The 25,062-nt window shown below is 45.0% G+C and overlaps 1 protein-coding gene across 1 annotated transcript in view; it reads left to right on the top strand.

The window, feature by feature from the left end:
- GPC6 (glypican 6) overlaps positions 1-25,062 on the top strand; it is a 772,169-nt gene that overhangs the window by 549,745 nt on the left and 197,362 nt on the right. Inside the window, exon 4 of the mRNA XM_032679241.1 lies at positions 2,836-3,001. Within this exon, the coding sequence (XP_032535132.1) occupies positions 2,836-3,001 (166 nt within the window). The remainder of the gene's footprint in view (positions 1-2,835; positions 3,002-25,062) is intronic.

Raw genomic sequence — 25,062 nt, 5'->3', positions numbered from 1 at the left:
GTGGTCCTGTTCATTCATTTTGCTTAGTTGGAATTTATCCTGACTAGTTCATGGTGGACTGTGTCTGGAAATACTCTGGTTAAAGCAGTTCTGTAATGTGACAAGAATTCAAGATTCACAGGGCCTGTGTAAATAGGTATTCTAACTGGCCTTGTAGGGTCCTGTCCTAGCAGACTGGGGATATGATCTGGACCTCTGGCAGACTAAGATATGATAGCTAGTTTCCTCTCAGATTGCACTTGTTATAAAATAAGGCTCAGATAAATATTGATGATATGTGTTCTATATAAATATAAAGGCAGGGAATATATAATATAAAGGCAGGGACTGTCTTCGCTCTTCGAGATATGCTTTTCAAGAATTGAACGTGTGAATTCCAGCTGAACTTAGGGGTCAACTATGTGCAGACAACTTGGTGTTGACAAGACTTCTGGAACTGGGAAGAAGCATAATTTTAAGCAGATAGGAACTTTGCTGTTGAAACTCTCAGGGCCCACAGATAGAAATGTCCCTGGCTTTAAGCAGCAATTTCACTTTAACTTTTAATACTCCCTTGTTGACCATAAATATATGTATTCTGCTTACTTCCTGCTTTGGTGCTTGTCTTTTTTTAAAAATTGACGTGTTCTAGGTTTGGAGATACAAAACAGTGGGATAGATGACTCTAAAAAGTAGTTCTGATCAGTGGAAATAATAAAGTTCAGCTCTTCTTGAATTTAGATTTTCTGCAGTTTAATAAGGTGAAAGTTCCCTCTAGTGCTTCTTCTAACCTGTGAGTCATTCATAGCATGATTCTTCCACATAGATTCTCTGATATCTGTGAGGAACTGACCTCATCTTTCACCTTTTTCCCCAATAAAGGCAATAATAGAGCCTCTCTCCTCTTCTTCACTTAGCTGTCTATTTCAAAAAAACATATTAGATCTTAATGTACTGACACCTGAAGTGCTCAGTCAAATTTGACTGGAACTGGCTGACAGTTCAAAAGCTATTGGAAAAAGATGGATAAATATACCTTCACACACATCACCAGTGTTATGCTAGTAAAGTGCATTTCCTGAGGAAACTAAGGCAAAAATCCTTTCTGAGCATACTCAGAAGCCTGTGCTGTATCTCATAACAGAAGCTTTTTCATGTAAAAATGTCCTGTGTAAAGACTATGTTCTGCATAGTTCTCTGAAAATCAATGATTTAACATCAAAAAGGAAGAAACAAATTCCAGAGGAAAAGAAGTGTAATTTTAGTACAATCCTGATAATACAAACCACATCAGTAAGCTTAGCCTGTACCACTAGTGCGAAGTCTGATTCATGCTTTCAGCACAAGCTACCATGATTACAGAAAAACAGCTTAATCCCTTCAAATTCATGTTAGAAGTGTTGCATTTATTCATAAATCAACACAATGAGTGAAAGGAGTGCCATTGCTTTGGAATCTCCTGTCCAGGAATTTTGAAATCACTGAGGAATCTGTAGCCCTTTGTAGCTCTAGATTGTCACTCCAGCAGGAGAAACTTGTGCTCCTCTGCACCACGGCAAGATGCTACTGTGAGTAGTACCTAATGTGCACTTTTAATCCAAGTTAGAAACTCTGGCCTGAAAATGTACATTGTACTAGTACATATAACTTTAAAAGTCTGAGATGGAACATATAAATATGAAAGAAAGCAACAAAATAATATTTACCCGAGGAACTTCACATGTAGTCAAATATAACCAATTTGTTGATTTAAATTTAGATATGGAGGATTCAGTGGATGTCTTCCAGAAGATGATTAATCCTACCCTTCAAGAGATGGGATAAAAAACCACACAAAAAAGACCTATTTCTCTCCATTGAACATGAAAGGCACATTGTTGAATAGATGCTCAGTATTTTGATGACTAAAAATGATGAAATAAAGGATCATTACAAATAATTAAGTCTTACTCAAAAACCTTTCCCCAGCCTCCATATTCCCTCTCCAGGAAGTCCAAACCATTCTAGTGCAAAGTGTAACACCTATTGCTAAAAGTTTATATCTACACACTACTTCCTTCTGTCAACCATGTCCAGTGTTAACAAATTAGACTGAAAATCCTAAATTCATTGGGTGTCTTTCCATTGTCTCTGCTCTCTTTAAAGTTCACCATGTGTCATGCTGATATGTAAATGGAAATGCATTAGACTGTTGTCTATAATGCTTTTTATCACTTGAGATGTTAGAAGCATAAAAAACCAAACCAAACCAAACCAAACCAAACTAAACCAAAACAAGAAAACACCAAACCCTGCCTGATCTCTTTATGAAATTTTCGGAGAAGACTGAAGGGTATTTTCATCTGAAAACAACATGATATCCCTTTGTCATGGTGCAGTTCTGAATAATTTTATGAAAATTGTCAAGATTATCCTGGATTTACCGTGCTTTGATAAGAGGAGATTTTAATCCGATGATGGTGTGACTGACAGTTCTAGTTTACATAAGAAGAATGAGAAGTCTCCTCAGGATCGTCCGCATTAGGATCAGTCAGTTATTATCCAGCTGATTCCCTGGGTGTTTTTCCTTCACTTTTCAGTAGATTTTGTGTGGGAGGGTTGGGGAGACAAGCACTGCCATCAGTAGGGGAGTGTTGATTTTTGCATTCCTGAAAGTCACTGCTGTGCTAAATGAAGATAATTGGCAGGAATCAATTAGTCTCATAAGAGGGTGTTATTAAGAGTTGAGCTCTTTTCACAAATTGCCCCTTCTGCACTTATTGCTTGAGAGACATAATCTCAGCGATCCCGAACTTCACAGAACAGGAGATTGATTTCCTCCTTTTTCTTTTTCTTTCCCCACCTTAAACTCTGCAGGTCAGTCCCACCCCAGGGTGCATCCGGGCGTTAATGAAGATGTTGTACTGCCCTTACTGCAGAGGACTTCCCACTGTGAAACCTTGCAACAACTATTGCCTCAATGTAATGAAGGGCTGCCTAGCAAATCAGGCTGATTTGGATACTGAGTGGAATCTGTTCATAGGTAAGAAGAGTTTAAATATTAGTGGAAGGAAACGCTGATTATAGCAAATATTTACTGAGTTCTGTGAGGTTAGGAGACACTGATGGTCAATATTTGGAATGAAACAACTGCAGATGCACCTCACTTTCTAACTGACCTTCCTGGCTTGCATTAAGAAATAACTGTTTGCCCTGCCCTGAGCCAGTCATGTTTAGTATTTCATATTTTAAAAGGAATGGTGTGGTGTTATGGCTTCAGAACTGAATTATTACATGCTATGTGAAATGTCGAGAAAGATTTGGTTGAGGATTTGATAACAAGCTTAACATGGCAGAAATAGTATGTATTACAACTGAAAACTAGGCTCTTGCAAGCTGAGAAGATAATAACATTGTGTAACATCCAGTCAACATAAATCACAAGAGATGCTGTTCTTCATTCTGGTAGTACATAAGCAAAAAACTTTAAAAGTTACATACATGAGAAATTATTAATTCCTTATTCTTGCTTAAAATATGTCGGTCTCCCTTTCAGTGTACTGAATAGAAAGTACCAAACACAATCAAACGTTAGAATGGAGCATAGAGTATGTATTTAAGGAAAACTGCTACTACAGTTTTATTCGCCTAATTCTTCACTCAAGTAAACTAAGAAGAAAATAAGAAAGAAATTTCCCTTAAACAGCCATTCAGTTATCCTGTAGCAAAAAAAAAAAAAAAAAAAAAACAAAAACAAAAAAAAAAAAAAAAAAAAAAATAACAAAAAAAAAAAACCCACACACACAGAAAAAAAAATCCTCCCAGAAGAGTAACATATAATAAGAAATAAGAGTTTTAGGTTGCTTTTTGTGATAGGATGACAGGGTAGGATGAGGAATTAGACAAGGCTAATGATAATATAGAAAGAACAGAAACAGCTTACACTAGTCACTAATGAGCACCATAGTTTAGACTGGATTTCAGGAAAATTAATACAGCTGGAAAAAAATGAGATAAAACTTTCTCTATTGTGACTGAAGAAAGGAAATGTTATTTTCTACTTTGGAAAGATAAAACACAAGCAATCTCATCCTGCTGAATTTCAAACCCCACTGACCAATGTGACTTTGAAAATTTGATTCTGACTCATTCATGGATTTTTGCTTTACTCAGCAGGGTGAGATGGATAGGGAGAAGAAAACAGGATGAAAAATGAATCAGAGTATGAAATGTGAAAATGAGCATTGAGTGTGCTATAAAAATAGCATGCAAACAACAATATAAAACAAATGATGCATGTACACATGCCTTCCCAGTATCTAGTACTAGTTAAAGGAGTTGACATCAGAAACCACGCTGTATCGAGGGATACCCATGGGATTACTGGTGTGAAAAGGAGAGTCCGATCATCATCAGCAAACTGAGTGAGATCTGATGGGAAAACAATGCTAACCTATTAGAGACATTGCATTAGCTACTTTCCCTTTGTCATTAAAGAGTAAGCAAGAGCTGAAATGTCACTAATTCCAGTCAAAGAAAATAATCTAGGCTTTTAGAAAAAACAAACCAAACATTTGAATGACACAGTTTTTATTAAGGCATGCACCTGTTTAAATCAAAAGCTGGAAGGTAAGGTTTCAGGTCTTAAGAGAACATTTCATTTTCTGGTGCTTCAAGTTCAGTAAGAGTGCTGGGCAGGGTGGCGTATATGTTGGAAAGCATGGAAATGCTTACAGACCGAGACTTTCAGAGTCTTTAATTGTCTTCATCAATGTCTTTCACATTTTGATTTTTCTTACTCTCAGAAAGGAAAAACTGCATGAAACCTTATACATTATGTTAAAACATAGTGCTAATTTATTAAAAACTATGTCAAGCAGGCTGCTATGCAATTATCCCTGCAAGTCAGTGATGACAAGGCAGTATACCAAACAAATACATCAAATCATGTTTCCTCTTTCTTCTAACTATACAACTTCCCCTCTATAACTTTATGGGGAAGAGAAAAGAGGAGGAACAGAGATTTTCATGTGATGGGAAAAAATATGCTGCTTTATCCCATTTTTCAGGCCTCTGACAGCTTTGTTGAAGAAGAGGGTCCTTCCTTTACGAAAGATTGAAATGAGGCAAGTTGTCTCTTGTCTCTGGCAGCTGTCAGAGGCTTTCTAATAACACATGCAATTCCCTTAGTAGTAAACCCAACAAAACTGCTACTCACTGAATTAAAATGAATAACAGCACTTTACAGCACCGCTGAGCTATGAAAGATTGGAAATTATGCATGAACAGTTTTTATCCCTGTTCCGACACTAGGAACCATACACTAGGAAAAAAAAAAAGATAATTTTGTGTACTAACAGTCTCTGCATAGGCAGAAATCCCAAATGTTAGTGCATATTCATACACAAGATAGTTTTGCTTAGTTCATAATCTGTGCATTGCAAAATAGTTTTGCTTAGTTCATAATCTGTGCATTGTAAGATCATTTTGGCAAAAGTTGGTATGCGGAGAAAACTCTCAGATATGTTTGTCAGTAACTAAATCCTGTAGTTTGGACTGCATATCCTGGTATTGTTCTGTAGTTACTGTAATGGTCCAGCAACAGCCAAGATCTGCAAGTGAGGAGGAGCAAAGGAAAGTAAATAGGCTGTCTCACAACAGGATGTGTTGCATGTTTCACCTAGTTTATAAATATAAAAGTCAGAACTGAAATCACATATATATAGCACTAATAAATCTTGCCTGTACTTTCAAAGCTGGGGATAGTGGGACAGCTTCCCCTAAACATTGGGTGCTTTCCAAGATTTTATAGACTGTGAAAATTGGTAAGAGGCAAAACAGCTGCAGCGTCATGTCACATGGTTTATTATATATTTCCTGTTTGTGTCACCTTAAAGCCTGTGTCCTTTTTGCATGGTGTTTCATTATAGACTTTTTGTATTTAGTTGCCTTCATCATTGCACGATAAAAGCCAAAGGTAGCACATCTTACTGTAGCAGATCCTCTGCAACTCAGAATTTTGCCTGAGAAAGGAAGACACATAATATCACAATTATGAAACTGTAATGAATAGTCCTTCCAGGTATCTGTATAAAATATTTAAGAAGTATTTAAAGTAAAGCTACCACACTGATTTTGAAAATGTGTGTTTTGGCAAAGCCTGCTTTTGAAGTTTCGCCTGTTAGTTTACCTATCATAATCTCCTCTGTAAAAGTCTCAAGCAAATTTAGCAAATGCAAGAAAAAAAGAATGAGCGGAAGAGCTGTACTGCTGATGAAGGAGATTGCCTGAGGGAGGAGCTGTCTGATTCTGTGGAATGGGGAAAAGGGGGTTTTCTTTGTCTCACTGCCCAACAGATATAGTCAAAATTATGCTTTTCTTCATGGAGCCATACCAATTAACAGCAATAAGGATGAGAGATCCCACTGTTCAGTCTGTCACAGAAACACAGAAGAGATAAATAAAACTGGTCCCACTTACAAAAATTCAGACCCATCTATCTTAGGGAATGACACTAAAATTCAGCAATACTGTTACTCCTCTTTCTCTTGCTAATCTACATTTCTGTCCCTGTTCATATCTTAAGATTCTTTTATTTTTCTTAATCTTGGCTTTTCCTACAGTTGATCACTTATTTGCCTTTAACTGCTCTTTTCTCAAGCAGGAATGTCAGTTGTGGAATGAGCCCACCTACCACCTGAGTGGACACCACACTTTCTCTTGGTGCCCTCATTCAGCTTCAGAATCAATACCCATAAAAAGACTATTTCCACAGAAGCAAGTACCTGTCATTCTGACAGCTGCCTTAATCACTGGTTCAGGATAGCAAAGAGTCCATAAGGCATTTGGGTTTTTGGGATTTGTTTTACAGTTAGCATTGGAGTTAACTTTCTTCTGTCTTGAGAAAAAATGATAATACTAAATATGAAAGTCTAGCAAGATTGTGAGCCAAATATGATAATCCTTACATAAGTAATTGAGCACAACAGAAGAGTAAAAATCTGGCAAGTTGTTTTAATCATATCAGTTACTCTATCTGAGCTTTGTTTTTGTAGACATGTAAAGTAATTCATAAATGCTTTGTTGCTGCAGTTAGTGACAAGATGTAATGAATGTGTAGCAGCATAGCAATGCAATTCATGTAGGTTTGACATTGAATGGCTATTTATAACAACAGAGAGTATAAGTCCTTTTTCTTTTCCCCCTAAGAATTATTCAATGATAAATCAGACTCACCTTAATCTTACCCCCGTGTTTTAATAGATGGGAGATTGTGGAAAACACTTCAAAGGTTGTGCAGTAACAGAGATGTGAAAATAACAGTGATTCTGATAGCTCAGGATTGCATCCCTGTCTGTGGAAAGGAGCCAGGGCTTTCCTGCACTAGTTCATGTCCACAGCCGTCCTTCGGCTTAGACTGGAAAGAAAGTCACTTCAGTATCAGTGTATTCAACATTTGACAAGTTCTGTAGTGTAGTAAGGCAGATCAGCATGTAGTGTGTTCCCACTGCAGTATGCAAGGCCTGCAAGGCTGGCATCCAGGCTCAGAGAGCCAGAGAAATCTTTTACTGCCACCATCCTGCTAGGCTTCAGCCAGAGAAGAAAATTGTACCTGAAAGGCATCAGCAAAAGCTCCTCCTTCCAGTGTTGAAGTTGTTTCACTTACTGTCATTACAGCAGCTCTGCATTACTTATAAACTTTCTTCTTCTTGTGCTTTAAGAATCCCTTTTTTCTTCCCATCGGTATGACATGGACACTGCCCTTAGGAGATCTTCTGAGGCAGAGTATACCATGCAGTCTCACTTAGAGCAACTAGACCATTTTAAGTAAAACTCCCCAACAAAACCTTACCTACTTAGTCCTAATGAAAGCTTTAGTGCTGAAAATATGCAATCAGTTTTATTTACTGCCTTCAAAAGTCCTCAGGTCTCTGTGTTTTCTCTCTTCTGTGTGCAAGCACAAGGATAAACATTTTCCTTCAAGAAACCCCCTAGATTTGACTTACTATAATAGCTTATGACAAGAATAAGTGCAGTCTTCAAGACTCACTTTGCTTCATAGGAAAATCAGTCTAGAATTGTAATAGTAATCTTATACTATTTTCTTGTGCTTGTGTACACAGCTACTATTAATAAATACAGCTGTGTGTGTGTAGGGAACTACCTTTTAGGTTCATGAAAATAGGGAACACCTGAAATGTATTGAGATAATATTCAAAACAGATTGGAGATTTTTTGTGCCTTCTTTCTCTAAAGTGTACCGCATAGAATCACAGAATCATAGAATGTTAAGGGTTTGAAAGGACCTTAAAGATCATCTAGTCCCAACCCCCTCTGCCACGGACAGGAATACCTCACACTAGACCAGGTTGCTCATGAGCTCATCCAATCTGGCTTTGAACACTGCCAGGATTGGGACATCCACAACCCCCCTGGGCACCCTGTTCCAGTGTCTCACTGCACTCACAGAAAAGAATTACTTCATAATATCTAACGTAAATTTCCCCTCTTTCAATTTGTACCCATTACTCTGTGTCCTATTGCTACAGTTTCTGACAAAGAGTCCCTCTCCGACTTCCCTGTGGGCCTCTTCCAATACTGAAAGGTTGCAATGAGGTCTCCACACAACCTTCCCTTCTCCAGGCTGAGCAGCCCCAACTTTCTCAGCCTGTCTTCATTGAGAAGGTGCTCCAGTGCTCTTATCAACTCCATGGCTCTGGACTTACTGCAACAATTTCATGTCCTTCTGATGCTGGAGCCTTGGAGCTGTGTACAGCACTCCAGGTGGAGTCTCAGTAGAGCAGAGGACAGAATCACCTTTTTTGACCTGCTGGCCACGCTCCTTTTGATACAACCCAGGATGCTGTTGGCTTTCTGGGCTGCAAGCACACACTGCTGGCTCATGTTGAATTTTTTGTCAACCATCATCCCCATCTTTCTACACAGGGCTGCTCTTAATCATTTCTCTACCCAACCTGTAGGTGTGCCTGGGATTGCTGTGACCCAGGTTACACTTTGCTTTGTTGAACTTCACGAAGTTTCCATTGGTCCACCTCTCAAGCCTGTCAAGGTCCCTCTGGATGGTATCCCTTCCCTCCAGTGTGTTAACCACAGCACACAGCTCGGTGTCACTAGTGAACTTGCTGAGACTGCACTCAATCCCAATGTCCATGTCTCTGACAAAGATATCAAACAGTATCAACGCCAGCACCGACCCCTGAGGGACACCACTCATCACTGTCTCCTCAGGGACAATGAGCCATTGACTGCAACTCTTTGTGTGCAGCCATCCATCCAGTTCTTTATCCATTGAGGGGTTCATCCATCAAATACATGTCTTCCTAGTTTAGAGACAAGGATGTTATGCAGGACATGAGTGTCAAGTAGTCAAATGCTTTGCCTCAATTCGGGTAGATGATGTCAGTTGCTCTGTCCCTATCCACTAATGCTGTAGCCCCGCCATGGAAGGTCACCAAATTTGTCAGGCATGATTTCCACTTTGTAAAGCAATGTTGGCTGTTACCAGTCATCTCTTTGTTTTCCATATTCCTTAGCTTAGTTTTCAGGACAATCTGCTCCATCTGTCCCTTGCATTTTTCCTTGCACACTATAGACCAAAGTCTGACAATCTACTGTAACTCTCAGTAGGCCAAAGTCTCGTTCCTGCTTAATTATGGTAAGAGCTAAAATCTGGGATTTTAGCAACCTTAGTTACCTGGGACTTGAATATCTTCCCTCTATCACCCTCCTCCTTAACCATAATATGAAACTAAGCTGTGATATTTTTTATATGATAGCCTCTCATAAAGACCCTAGGAGAAAAAATAAGTGATATTTCCTTCACGGAGAGGCAGTGCAGAAAGTTCCTGCAGTCCTGGAGTGCCATTACTCCAAATTCAGTTTTTGGTAGAAATTTATCAATTTTGGTTTGATGATCATAGAAAGGGGACTTGAATGCAAACATTTAAAGTTCATAATGTGCATTTTGTGCTGATATGAAAACAGATAGCATTCATAGTCAAGGCAGTCTAAAATTCAAACTCTGCATATAAAGCTTTATTTTAAGTTAGTGTCAGTTTAGAAAGCATTTTATTGTTGTGGTGGGTGGGACTTTGGCTGGATGCCAGGTGCCCACCCAGCCATTCTATCACTCCCCTTCCCAGCCAGACAGGGGAGAGAGTAAGATGGAAACAATTTGTGGGTACGGATAAGGCAGTTTATTAAAGCAGAAGCAAAGTAAAAGCTTGCACATGCAAAAGTGAAGTGAAAGATAGCAGGTTTTATTCTCTACTTCCAATGAGCAGCGATGGTCGGCCACTCTCGAGAAGCAGAGCTTCAGCACAGTAATGATTCCTCAGCAGGCAGCCATTGGAGACAATGAATGCCTGCCTTCCTGCTCCTTGCCTTAGCTTTTATATCTCAGCTGACATCATATGGTCTGGAATATCCCTTTGGTCAGTTTGGGTCAGCTGGCCTGCTTGTGTCCCCTCCCAGGATCTTGTCTTCCACGGAGGAAGGAATGTTACCATGCTGATGTTGTGCTCAGCAGTAGCCAAAACACCGGTGTGTTATCAACACCCTTCTAGCTACCAATGCAAAGCACAGCACTGTGAGGTCTTCTATGGAGAAATGAACACTATCTCAGCCAGACCCAATCCAATTGCTTAGGCTAAAATCAGCCTTTCTTGCATTCTACCTGAATGAAAATTGTCATGACACCTCCAGTGAAATTATCTTTGCCAACCATCAGAATGAAAATAGGGAAAATTATCCTAACCTAATGCTTTTCATCTTTTCTAGCCATTTCTTAGGGAAACTTTTGTGTCTCCAGAGTTACAGAAGTAAGATTTTCTTTAAGTCTCTCGTCTATACAGACTGTAGTAGTTATTATTATATACCAATGTCTGTTCCCTTAGTTGAAGTGTTAGGGTTTGGTGAAGGGCTCTAAGGGGTTTGGTCCCCATTGTGATTAAATACAAATAAATGGAATCTCTAGTTTAGAATTATTTTTCCCCACTTTAGCTTATGTTTTGCAAAAGCAAGGGAAAAATAAGTCAAATACTCTGTTGTGTGATTGAACTCCAAATTTGGTTGATCAGAAGTTGAGAACAAACAGATTTGCAGATGTAAATCTAATGTTGTTTATGAAAAAAAAACCTTTAGCATGTTTCAGGGCCCATCAGTCTCTACAATGCATGGGTAGCCTACAAGAAGGCATTTGAAGTGCTATTAAAAACACAAACTTAACATCGTAAAACAATTCTGTCAGTTCAGGTTAAAAATATGTAATTTGAAAATGAAAAGTGAACTCAATTTGACAATACCTAATTAAAAGATTACAGTACTATACTTTTGAAATTCTCTAATATGCAGTAGCCTTCATGATCCCATATTTTCACCTTGTTTCCCAGGAAAGGTAGAATCACCACCTACAATTTAAATGCAATACCAATGACTCAGAGTATATGGGAACAGCTCGAGGAAAAAAAAGGCAACATCACCTATCAATGAAGGAATGGGACTCCACCCACACTACTCCATTTTTAAGATTCTCCACCAATCTCTCTCTGCATTCCCCTTTTATTAACCTCTTCGGGTAAACAGCACCAGGTGTTGCCATTCAGTTAACTAGAATTCCCAAGACTTTGGTGACCTGATGTTTTGATTTCACACATTCACACACACTATCATTCTGTGATTGTTTTCAATCATGCACATTATCATGCAGACCATTAAGCAGTTTTTCCACTTTGAGAACACAGCACTCTCTTTATCAAAACATGGTCAAGGCCAAAACACTCCTTTTTGATCCTAATTAACTGAATGCAGGTGCTGCTGGTTTAACTTGTTCCCATAATCACCATTCAGTGAGGTAAATAATGTGAAGAAGAGGGGAACTGTGTTACTTCCCTACTGTTTCTCTTACCTCAGAAGTATAAAGGATACGCAACCTGGGCATGTAATTCCTCAGATGGTAATGAATTCAGCCTGAGAGAAGCTCTCTGAAGTTGTGGTACTGCCAGCAGAATGCAAATAGCACCAGTACTTGCCTGCTGCTTAAATCTCTGTGCCTCCCCCTGGGGCAATACAGATTATTACAAGCAGCTCACAGCATCCATTATCCTGTATATTTGCTTCAGGATGTGTCAGTGAAGAAGGGAATTCCCTTCTGTTGGAAGGACTATGGGTATCTTGTACTCCAGTTACTGGCTCAAGAGGGCTGAGACTCATCTGGTTTGATCTTCACAGTGACACCATTGACAGCTTGTTACTAGGGTGATGCATCCTGGAAGGATGCTAATGGCTTCACTCAGAGTGACTCTTGAAAACTGCAGCTCCTGAAGGAGGGCTGTGGATATCTGAAGATGCAGATATTTAGTGGAATGATAGCAGCAGACTTCCTGAGCCCCTGAACTTTGATGTGACTTATGGAAATGAAGTATGATGATTAACTATGCCATTTTCTTTAAGGCTAGAAAGATATTAGTATATGTGTAACACGTTGCCCATCATCATTTCATGTGACAATTACAAATACAGGATCACATTCAGCCATTCTAGAATTCTGCCTTTGGCATCTATACACAATTCTCTTCAACTGCATGATTTCTCCATTTGTAGGAAAAAGCTTCTCAAAACTCGAAGTGGTATGAGAGCCACATACTCATCATTTTCGTCAGGCACAACAGAGCCCTATGTTGACTGCAGCACTTAGATGTTACATCTTCTTTTGGAAATAACAAGACAGATCAGCATTGTCAAAAAAAGTTTAAAAGACTTTATAATGAAACCATTGGACCCAAATGATGACTTTTTAGTTCCATTTTCATTCCTCATCTCTCACTTCTCACATCATTTTACATCAAAGGGAAATGTCTGTCTAGTACACATGAGCACAGTTTGGAAGCTGCATAAAATAGCAAATTTCTCTGCACATTCAGGGGAAGTGCTGCGGAAGCTGTTTTGCCACTGCTCTTAAAATGCTATGAATTATCACAGGAATCTCACATAGGATACCTCTAGAAACAGAAAAATATGTTAATTATTTATTGCTCAAATACTGTGTGGTTCTGCGATTATTACTATTATTTTGTACTTTTCCAAGTCCATGGCTATGCCCTCTCAAGGAAGTTCTTGCTTCCAGGAGTACATAAAACAGTACCGCTCTTTCTGTCCTACGTTACCATGTATATTAGCACCTCAAAAGAGTTTTCACTGGAGGATTTGATCTCTCAATTAATTGCATTTATGTAGGGCTGAATCCCTGTTTACCTGTAGTGATATCCCGCGGGAACTTCACGGTGCTGATCTCCCTGTTTCACAAGCCAGGGACCAGATGGAAAATACTGATCTGGTTTCCCTCCTGGTTTGGGGGATGTGAGACAGCAGATCTCTCTGGCATATGGCTGTGAGGGAAGCCCACACAGAGAGTGAAGAACTTAGCCATGCTCTTACAGTTCAGCTACCTCAAAGACCTACTTTGATGCAGTTGTGGGGATTTTATTAAGGGGTACAAATCTAAATGGAGAACATGTGACTTCTTTCATTTTACCCAAGCAGAGGGGTTTAAATTTAGTTTTAATTGGTTTAAACTTTCTACTTTGGCTTTGCTTAATTGAGGCAATGCTGTATTACAATAGGAAGGGAGAGAATTATGTTATTTCTAAAAACGTATCTTCAGTTACATCATCATTTGACCTGGTCAGTATTGATAAGCTTGACGTAATATGAATTCTATGTTTTACAAATACTCCTATTTTTATGGGAAAAAATAATTATGCAATAATTAGAATGTTGCCCAGATGAGTACTGACGGTTTTATTGCAACTTTTTTTTTTCTCGCTGTCCATTTTTCTGTATTTTATTTCTACTTGTATTCAGCTGTATTTAAGACCGTATATCGGAGGAAAGTATTTTTTTGCATGACACACTTTTATGCTTTTAAAATATTTGTCTTGGAACCTGCATCTATTTTAGAAAACTGCATAAATAGGAAACAGTTTTCATACACTGAAAATAAACATGAAACTGTATATGACATATATGGTGGCATATTAATATAAAATGTAAATAAATTACACGGACCCAGCTAGCTAGTTGGGGGTTCAGCACCAAATCCTTTTTATTCAAATGAGACGACGCCTTTTACATGCACCTCAAAGTAACATGTGACTCCCTTGACCAGTTACCAAGGGCATCTCACTGCCCATGTGTGGGAATACTTCGGGACTTCATTTCCCAGGATACCTCATCCAGCATCCTTCCTGTAACCCAACTCCTACAATATATCACATTTTGAATGATCTGGTAGTATGATTTACCAACTATTTCAGATTCTCTAAACTTCACATTAGAAACAAATGCCAAATTGTGTTCTCCATTATTCAGGTAAATGTAATGGAGAGATGCATGTGACTCAGAGCAAATTTGTTCCACAAGTAACCTCCTTATCTTACTACTATCAAAACACTTGGTTACATCTGAAAATACTTTGCTGTGTTTATTATACAATATAAATAAAAAATGATCCCTTACCACAATGATGTCAAAGCAAAATTGACATTGGTTTGCTTTGTACTATAATTTTGAGCCATTGCTTGATGAAGGTTAATCTGTTTAGGATAATATCTCAGGTAGTATATTATCTATTTAGACTCACATATTTCTTTTTAAAATGCAGAGACAAAGTAGTATTGGCAACCCACTTTAATTTCTCCTTACAAGTAAATCCTAGTGCTGCACATGAACAATACACTCACACACACACACAAAGCGATTTTGGGTTGTAACTAATCTGCCCAATTCAATTAATGAAAAATTTGGGGGTTTCTTAGTATCATTTAATTATTCTTTTTTAATCCTTGGATTTCAGAGAAAGTTTCAGTTTTACATTTCCCAAAGACTAAAAACTCAAACCAAAACTCATTAAAAGAATTCAAATGTGTAGACAATCTCAGCCTAAATCACTAAATTTTCTTTACTTTTTGACTGCTTTTGCAGATTCTTTTTTGAGCCTTACATATATTATCATATATTGCCAAAAGCTCCAAACATTATTAACAGTATAGAAAAACCTACTGAAATGTATAACTTTGTATGGATATTATATATTATAATTTTTTTATATGTCATATATATATATTACATATGTTCCTTAATGTAAACAAAATGTTCTTTTTTTCCTAATGAAGCCACATATATATCATGGCTGGGCTTCGCGAACGAAGATTTGGGAAGGCTTTATCCACATTTGTTACAGGCACGTTGGTGACTTATGAGGCCAATACGTGACAGACATATCCGGTTGCAAAAAGCACAACAGAAAGACTCCTTAGATGAAGTATTCAGCAAGACACGGTTCTTCCTGCGTTGCCTTTTCTCCTCGAGAGAGATCCTGCGTGTGTTCTCAAAGGCTTCCGCAGCGTTATAGATGCTGTGTCTCCAAGCCTCCCGATTTGAGGCCAGAGTGGACCAATTATGGTGATCAATATGGCCAAGGCTGAGATGTTGTTTCAGGGAGTCCTTGTATCTTTTCTTCGGGGCTCCTCTCTTGCGGCAGCCAGTGGCAAGTTCACCATAGAGCAAGATCTTAGGGAGGCGGTGGTCCTTCATCCTTGAGACGTGCCCTGCCCAACGCAGCTGGGTTCTCATCAGCATGGCCTCTACACTTGTGACTGCTGCTTGCTCAAGAACAGATGTATTGGTCACATAATCTGACCAGTGGATGTTTAAGATTGTACGGAGGCAGCGCTGATGGAAGCGTTCTAGGAGACGCAGGTGGTGGCGGTAGATGGACCCATGATTCGGAACCATACAAGAGAGTAGACAACACTATGGCTTTGTAAACACTGATCTTGGTGCTTTTCTTCAAGTGTTTATTACGCCATACTCTTTGTGGAGTTTTCCGAAAGCACTGTATGCCCTTTGCCAACCTGTTGTCTATCTCCCTGTCAATCTTGCCATCCGAGGAGATGAGGCTACCTAGGTAATAAACTGCTGGACTGATTTGAGCTCTGATTCGCCAATGGTGATATGGGGATGATGGAAGACTTCCTGAGGTGCAGGTTGATGGAGAACTTCTGTCTTCTTTAGGCTGACTTCCAGCCCAAAGAGCTCAGCAGCATCTGCAAAGCAGGATGTTAAGCGTTGCAGAGCTGCTTCTGTGTGGGCAACAAGGGCGGCATCATCAGCATAAAGCAGCTCCCGGACAAGATGGTTTAGGGTCTTGGTGTGGGCCTTCAGACGCCTTAGATTGAACAGGCTTCCATCAGTACGATATCGAATGTAGATACCGTCCTGATCGTCGAGGTCTGCTGTGGCCCTTTGGAGCATCATGCTAAAAAAGATTGTGAATAAGGTAGGAGCGAGAACGCAGCCTTGTTTCACACCATTCTTAATTAAAAAGGGCTCAGAAAGTGTGTTGCCATACCTGACTTGGCCGTGCTGATCCTCATGAAGTGAGATGATCATTTTAAGGAATTGGGGGGACAACCTAAACGTTCCAAAATCTGCCATAGACCTTTTCTGCTCACAGTATCAAAAGCCTTGGTGAGGTCGACAAAGGTTACATAAGACCTTTGTTCTGTTCCCTACATTTCTCTTGCAGTTGTCTGAGAACAAATACCATGTCTGTGGTGCTTCTGTTGGCTCTGAAACCACACTGACTTTCAGGTAGGATCCCTTCAGCTATAGTGGGTATTAGTCTGTTCAAGAGTATTCTTGCCAGGATTTTGCCAGCAATGGAGAGCAGAGTAATACCACGGTAGTTTGAGCAGTCAGATTTAGTACCTTCTTCTTATACAAAGTGATGATGACAGCATCACGAAGGTCTGATGGTAGTTCACCGAGTTCCCAGCAGCGCACCACAAACTCGTGAAATTTGGTGTGGAGTGCAAGGCCCCCATGTTTTCCAGACTTCAGGTGGAATTCCATCAACCCCAGCTGCCTTGCCGATTTTTACCTGCTGTATGGCCTTGAGGGTTTCTTCTAAAGTGGGGGCAGTATCCAATTCATACTTTACTGGTTGTTGTGTGATGGACTGAATTGCTGAGTCTTGGACCACACGGTTGGTACTGAAAAGAGTTTGAAAGTGTTCAGACCATCGATTCAGAATGGAGGTTTTATCTGTTAGAAGTGTTTGGCCATCAGCACTGAGTAGAGGGCTTTGTACCTGGTATGTAGGCCCGTATGCTGTCTTCAAGGGCTTCATAGAAACCTTTGTGATCACCCATATCTGCGCATAATTGAGTTTTACAGCTAGATCGATCCACCACTTGTTCTGGATGTCACGGAGTTTCTGTTGGAGCTTGCTGCATGCGAGACGAAAGGCTGTTTTTCTTGCGTGACAGGATGGCAGTGCAAGGTGTGCTTGGTGGGCGGTTCTCTTCTTCCTCAACAAGTCCTGGATTTCTTGATTGTTTTCGTCAACCAGTCCTTGTTTCTTCTTGAGGGAGAACCCTAAGGATTCTTCGGAGGATTGCAGAATGCTGTTTTTAATATGCTGCCAGGTAGTTTCAGGAGAGGAATCTGCAGAAACTGTGGAACTGGTCTTCAGCCTAGTTTGAAGGTTTGCCTGGAATCTCTCTCTTACTGTGGCTGATTGGAGATTGTTAACTTGGAGTTTTCTCCTTGTGATGTTGCCCATTTGGGTTTGAATTAAGATTGAAGCTGAGTTTGCAGCGCACAAGCCGATGGTCTGTATGGCATTCTGCACTGGGCATCACGCGGGTATGGAGGACATCGCGAACATCTCTCCGTCGCACCAGGACATAATCGATGAGATGCCAATGCTTAGATCTGGGGTGCATCCAGGTTGTCTTCAGACTATCTTCTGCTGAAAGATAGTATTAGTGATGGTGAGCTGTTGCTCTGCACAGAATTCTAGCAGGAGTCGACCATTATCGTTGCAGTTACCAACACCATGTTTGCCTAATATTCCTTTCCAGGCATCAAAATTCTTACCTACTCTGGCGTTGAAATCACCAAGGATAATGATCTTATCATCTGCGGGCACTTTTTGGGTAAGGTGGCGCAGGTCAGTATAAAATTTGTCCTTTTCGGCAGGGTCAGCTTGGAGAGTTGGGGCATATATACTAAAGAGGACGACGTGTTGGTTGTTGTGGAGTGGAAGGCGTAGGGAGATAATGCGGTCAGAGTGACCTGTTGGCAGATTTTCGAGTTTGGGAAGAATAGAGTTTTTGATCATGAGCCGACACCTGAGAGATGTTTTTCGGTTCTGGGCTTACCTGACCAGAAGAGTGTGTACCAGCACCATGTTCTCTGAGGCTTCCTTCCTCGTGAAGGCGAACTTCACTGAGGGCAGCTATGTCGATGTTGAGACGAGCCAGCTCATGGGCAATTAGGGCAGAACGCCGCTCAGGACGTCCACTATCCGTAGAATCAAGCATGGTTCTGATGTTCCACATGCTATAGTTAATTTAGTACACCTTTGGAGGCAGGTGCATGCCTTTGTCTTTTGCTCTTTGTGCGACCGCATTTGAGGAAGATGCCCGTTGGTCTGCGGTTAACCAACCGGGTGAAGTGGAGATGAGCCTTTGTTTAGGCCACCTTTTCTAGGCCCCCTCTCCGAGTGGAGCAAGCAGTGCTGTCCTTGAAAGGCTGCTTGGTCGTTCAGGGGCTGCCCCAAGAGACTGTCATCTCCGGTCAGTCTCAATGACCATATCCCTGAACAGCATGCATGCGGAGTGAGGTCTGCGGCTCCCAGTGCATCTTTCACTGCCGTTTCAACCCTCGTCCGTCGCTACAGGACTTTTGCATGTGGTGGTAAAGCCTTCAAGCTCTGCGCAATGGATTTTTTAGGTGAGATGCAGTATGCGCGGAACTGAACCACCCTTTAATCCTGAGGTTCATCTGCCAGGGCCGGAAGACGAGCTTGGACGGTGGCAGTGAAATCCTCAGGACGTAGGTTTTGGTTAGAGTGACCTTCTCTTAGAATGGATGGCCTTCAGGGCTAACGCGAGTCCATCTGCCGGGTTTGAGATTAGAGTTGTCCTTCTCCTAGGATGACTGCCAGGAGGCTAACGAGCTCATCCTGCCCATAGATTTATTGTATCTGGCCCTCGCTGTTTTGACCTGTCTGGCATGGGCGGCCCTACCGAAGGCATGTACCATCGCCAGCATAGCCCAAAACCACACAGGGACATACAGGCTATGTTCCTGTTTAGAATGTTTGGGCAGGTTTTTGATTTTCTGTTTTACTATCACCTATTTATATACAGTCTTAAGGAGATACCCAGGAACAGCCCTTTGTCCTGCCCACCCTTTTACAGGACGTAACAGAGCAGAGCAAACTTATCTGGAACAGCTGAACCTGGGCAGTAGCAGCAGATGAGCCAAAAACAAACAGAAAAACAAACTGACAGGTGTTCTGGCCCTTGTACCCAACCAAGTCTGAGGTGTCTTTTCAAGTCCCCAGCTTGGCTGGGACCCCCATCACTCTGAAGGAATACCTCACTATTCTCCCTGACCATGTCCTTCCTCCACTGTGTTACCAGGTATTTTGCAGGTGCACTGCACATCTGTTACATTTCATACAGGAGTGCCCTGCTTCCCCCCCTGTCAATTAGAAGCCCCCCATGGCCTGCTCGATACCCCTCCCCTCTGGTTCCCCACTCCCTTCCCAGAACCCCCACTCCCCCCTTCCCCCACAGACCTGAACGGCAAACCTCTGTGTGCTCCGAAGCTGCTCTGTCCTCCTCCATAGGTGGTAGCAACTGCTGGCAAGACTCCCCCACTTTCTCTCTCCCCCTATCCTGTTGAGACTGCACCTTGAGACTAAACCGCGCGCGCGGAGCGCGCGCGGCACAAAACATGCCCTCCGACCCCGCGTGAGAGCAAGCCCCAGCCCCAAGCCCGGCCCCCCCCAGCCCCTGTACCTCTCCGCACAAAACATGCCCTCCGACCCCGCGTGAGAGCAAGCCCCAGCCCCAAGCCCGGCCCCCCCAGCCCCTGTACCTCTCCGGCACAAAACATGCCCTCGACCCCGCGTGAGAGCAAGCCCCAGCCCCAAGCCCGGCCCCCCCGCCCCTGTACCTCTCCGGCACAAAACATGCCCTCCGACCCCCGCGTGAGAGCAAGCCCAGCCCCAAGACCGGCCCCCCCAGCCCCTGTACCTCTCCGGGCACAAGAACATGCCCCTCCGACCCCGCGTGGAGAGCAAGCCCCAGCCCCAAGCCCGGCCCCCCCAGCCCCTGTACCTCTCCGGCACAAAACATGACCTCCGACCCCGCGTGAGAGAGCAAGCCCCAGCCCCAAGCCCGGCCCCCCCCAGCCCCTGTACCTCTCCGCACAAAACATGCCCTCCGACCCCCGCGTGAGAGCAAGCCCCAGCCCCAAGCCCGGCCCCCCCAGCCCCTGTACCTCTCCGGCACAAAACATGCCCTCCGACCCGCGTGAGAGCAAGCCCCAGCCCCAAGCCCGGCCCCCCAGCCACCTGTACCTCTCCGGCACAAACATGCCCTCCGAACCCGCGTGAGAGCAAGCCCCAGCCCCAAGCCCGGCCACCCCAGCCCCTGTACCTCTCCGGCACACAAAACATGCCCTCCGACCCCGCGTGAGAGCAAGCCCCAGCCCCAAGCCCCGGCCCCCCCCAGCCCCTGTACCTCTCCGGCACAAAACATGCCCTCCGACCCCAGCGTGAGAGCAAGCCCCAGCCCAAGCCCGGCCCCCCCCCAAGCCCCTGTACCTCTCCGGCACAAAAACATGCCCTCCGACCCCGCGTGAGAGCAAGCCCCCAGCCCCAGCCCGGCCCCCCCAGCCCCTGTACCTCTCCGGCACAAAACATGCCCTCCGACCCCGCGTGAGAGCAAGCCCCAGCCCCCAACCCCGCCCCCCCCCAGCCCCTGTACCTCTCGGCACAAAACATGCCTCCGACCCGCGTGAGATGCAAGCCCCAGCCCCAAGCCCGGCCCCCCCCAGCCCCTGTCCCTCTCCGGCACAAAACACTCCCCTCCGAACCCGCGTGAGAGCAAGCCCCCGCCCCAAGCCGGCCCCCCCAGCCCCTGTACCTCTCCGGCACAAAACATGCCCTCCGACCCCGCGTGAGAGCAAGCCCCAGCCCCAAGCCCGGCCCCCCCAGCCCCAGTACCACTCCGGCCCAAAACATGCCCTCCGACCCCCGCGTGAGAGCAAGCCCCAGCCCCAAGCCCGGCCCCCCCAGCCCCTGTACCTCTCCGGCACAAAACATGCCCTCCGACCCCGCGTGAGAGCAAGCCCCAGCCCCAAGCCCGGCCCCCCCAGCCCCTGTACCTCTCCGGCACAAAACATGCCCTCCGACCCCGCGTGAGAGCAAGCCCCAGCCCCAAGCCCGGCCCCCCCAGCCCCTGTACCTCTCCGGCACAAAACATGCCCTCCGACCCCGCGTGAGAGCAAGCCCCAGCCCCAAGCCCGGCCCCCCCAGCCCCTGTACCTCTCCGGCACAAAACATGCCTCCGACCCCGCGTGGAGAGCAAGCCCCAGCCCCAAGCCCGGCCCCCCCAGCCCCTGTACCTCTCCGGCACAAAACATGCCCTCCGACCCCGCGTGAGAGCAAGCCCCAGCCCCAAGCCCGGCCCCCCCAGCCCCTGTACCTCTCCGGCACAAAACATGCCCTCCGACCCCGCGTGAGAGCAAGCCCCAGCCCCAAGCCCGGCCCCCCCCCAGCCCCTGTACCTCTCCGGCACAAAACATGCCCTCCGACCCCGCGTGAGAGCAAGCCCCAGCCCCAAGCCCGGCCCCCCCAGCCCCTGTACCTCTCCGGCACAAAACATGCCCTCCGACCCCGCGTGAGAGCAAGCCCCAGCCCCAAGCCCGGCCCCCCCCAGCCCCTGTACCTCTCCGGCACAAAACATGCCCTCCGACCCCGCGTGAGAGCAAGCCCCAGCCCCAAGCCCGGCCCCCCCAGCCCCTGTACCTCTCCGGCACAAAACATGCCCTCCGACCCCGCGTGAGAGCAAGCCCCAGCCCCAAGCCCGGCCCCCCCAGCCCCTGTACCTCTCCGGCACAAAACATGCCCTCCGACCCCGCGTGAGAGCAAGCCCCAGCCCCAAGCCCGGCCCCCCCAGCCCCTGTACCTCTCGCGGCACAAACATGCCCTCCGACCCCGCGTGAGAGCAAGCCCCAGCCCAGCCCGCCCCCCCAGCCCTGTAACCTCCGCACAAAACATGCCCTCCGAACCAGCCGTGAGAGCAAGCCCCAGCCCCAAGCCCGGCCCCCCCAGCCCTGTACCTCTCCGGCACAAAACATGCCCTCCGACCCCGCGTGAGAGCAAGCCCCAGCCCCAAGCCCGGCCCCCCCCGCCCCAGTACCTCTCCGGCACAAAACATGCCTCCGACCCCGCGTGAGAGCAGCCCCAGCCCCAAGCCCGGCCCCCCCAGCCCCTGTACCTCTCCGGCACAAAAACATGCCCTCCGACCCCGGTGAGAGCAAGCCCCAGCCCCAAGCCCGGCCCCCCCAGCCCCTGTACCTCTCCGCACAAAACATGCCCTCCGACCCCGCGTGAGAGCAAGCCCCAGCCCCAAGCCCGGCCCCCCCAGCCCCTGTACCTCTCCGGCACAAAACATGCCCTCCGACCCCGCGTGAGAGCAAGCCCAGCCCCAAGCCCGGCCCCCCCCAGCCCCTGTACCTCTCCGGCACAAAACATGCCCTCCGACCCCGCGTGAGAGCAAGCCCCAGCCCCAAGCCCGGCCCCCCAGCCCCTGTACCTCTCCGGCACAAAACATGCCCTCCGACCCCGCGTGAGAGCAAGCCCCAGCCCCAAGCCCGGCCCCCCCAGCCCCTGTACCTCTCCGGCACAAAACATGCCCTCCGACCCCGCGTGAGAGCAAGCCCCAGCCCCAAGCCCGGCCCCCCCCAGCCCCTGTACCTCTCCGGCACAAAACATGCCCTCCGACCCCGCGTGAGAGCAAGCCCCAGCCCCAAGCCCGGCCCCCCCAGCCCCTGTACCTCTCCGGCACAAAACATGCCCTCCGACCCCGCGTGAGAGCAAGCCCCAGCCCCAAGCCCGGCCCCCCCCAGCCCCTGTACCTCTCCGGCACAAAACATGCCCTCCGACCCCGCGTGAGAGCAAGCCCCAGCCCCAAGCCCGGCCCCCCCAGCCCCTGTACCTCTCCGGCACAAAACATGCCCTCCGACCCCGCGTGAGAGCAAGCCCCAGCCCCAAGCCCGGCCCCCCCAGCCCCTGTACCTCTCCGGCACAAAACATGCCCTCCGACCCCGCGTGAGAGCAAGCCCCAGCCCCAAGCCCGGCCCCCCCAGCCCCTGTACCTCCTCCGGCACAAAACATGCCCTCCGACCCCGCGTGAGAGCAAGCCCCAGCCCCAAGCCCGGCCCCCCCCAGCCCCTGTACCTCTCCGGCACAAAACATGCCCTCCGACCCCGCGTGAGAGCAAGCCCCCGCCCCAAGCCCGGCCCCCCCAGCCCCTGTACCTCTCCGGCACAAAACATGCCCTCCGACCCCGCGTGAGAGCAAGCCCCAGCCCCAAGCCCGGCCCCCCCAGCCCCTGTACCTCTCCGGCACAAAACATGCCCTCCGACCCCGCGTGAGAGCAAGCCCCAGCCCCAAGCCCGGCCCCCCCAGCCCCTGTACCTCTCCGGCACAAAACATGCCCTCCGACCACATATATATATACAAGGGCACAGATTACACTCTGTCAGCGTTCTTGTTTCTAAAAGACTTTTTAAAAATAAGCTGATAGAAAAGAGTAAATAGTGGTCAACTGGCCTAGAAATTTCTTATGACTTGGTAAAGAGACTATGATAAAGATTCCTACTCAGCACCCCATATCAGTGCCAGATTTAGTGGAGCAAAGACTTAAAACCATTAGAGAGATTAGAATTTTAGTAAAACAGAAGATTCAGGAAATAATTATTTCTTTCTGATATGGGTCCCGTGGACTTCCTTCTTGAAATATGTCAACCCTCCATCTCTTCTCGTAAAAAAAATTTTTCAGACATAGGAATTATTAGGAAAAACATAGACCTTTTTCTTCCCCCTCCATTCTCTCTGCCTTACTAACAGAAAATCTTATCATTTCTGTAGTCAGGAGAACTAGTTTGTTGTAGAGTGCTATGATAAAGCTGCTATGGTCAATATTCATTGAGCATTTTTGCAAGAGAGAAATCTAAAAGTGTTCTGATACGCTGGGGAAATTCCAATGTGTTTGGAAGGTAATATGAAAAACTCAACTCTTATATTTCTGGTTTCTCGGTGTTATTCAGTGTCACCTGTCCTGTAATATAACATTCAACATCCCTTAATGTCATTTATATTGCAAGTTTACCTACGGGAGTTTAAACTCCGATGACATGTATTTTTCATGTAGTCACCAGAACTTTCCATGTCAGTAGGAGCTCACCTTCATAATATCACACTTCAATTTGCATTATTTAAGAGCCTTTTTATCTGTCTTTTCTTATTAACTCTTAAAATACAGGTAACTATGTAGGAGAAAATAGCAGCTTGAAAAATAAAGAATGCATTTTTGCTTCCACTGGGCATTTGTTGCTGACCTCAGAAGGGAGTCCAGTTTTTCAACTAAGCACTGCATCTCACTGTGATGATGTGAAATGAGATGAAGTTCAGTCTTCACTTTCAGTGTGCAGGCTACAATAGCATCTTACACTTAGTTCAACTGTAGAATGAGATGAAAACCATCACTAAAACAAACAATTCACTGTGGAAAATGGACAGTGCCAAAAAGGCAAGAAGTTATCCTGAGGATGAGGCGATAAAACTTAGAGTGCTCACAAGCTTCTAATTTGGAATTTCGTAGTTGAAATGATACAGAAGGTCTTCCAGTAGATTTAACTGTTCTAATAAAACCAATAAAACCAATGGATCATATCCATTGGCCTTTAGTTTTACTTCAGCATTTGTATTTTGATACGAGTGAAAGGAAGCTGATAAATAGGCTATAGACTGGAACTCCTATATAGATACAGGAACAGCTCTGGCCCCACATAGCTACAGTTTGTTATTTGTGTTTCATTTGGACACTCAAAAGAAGGGAATTATGTATTTCTTATGAGAAACTAAAAATTAATCCATGAATATTTTGTCAGTTGAAATTTTGTTGATATCTGCAGTGCTGAAGACATACTTTAAAT

Source organism: Chiroxiphia lanceolata, chromosome 2 (genome assembly GCF_009829145.1).
Source record: "Chiroxiphia lanceolata isolate bChiLan1 chromosome 2, bChiLan1.pri, whole genome shotgun sequence".
Classification (NCBI taxonomy): Eukaryota; Metazoa; Chordata; class Aves; order Passeriformes; family Pipridae; genus Chiroxiphia; species Chiroxiphia lanceolata.
The sequence above is the reverse complement of the archived record's forward strand: the minus strand, read 5'-3'. Positions and strand labels throughout refer to the sequence as shown.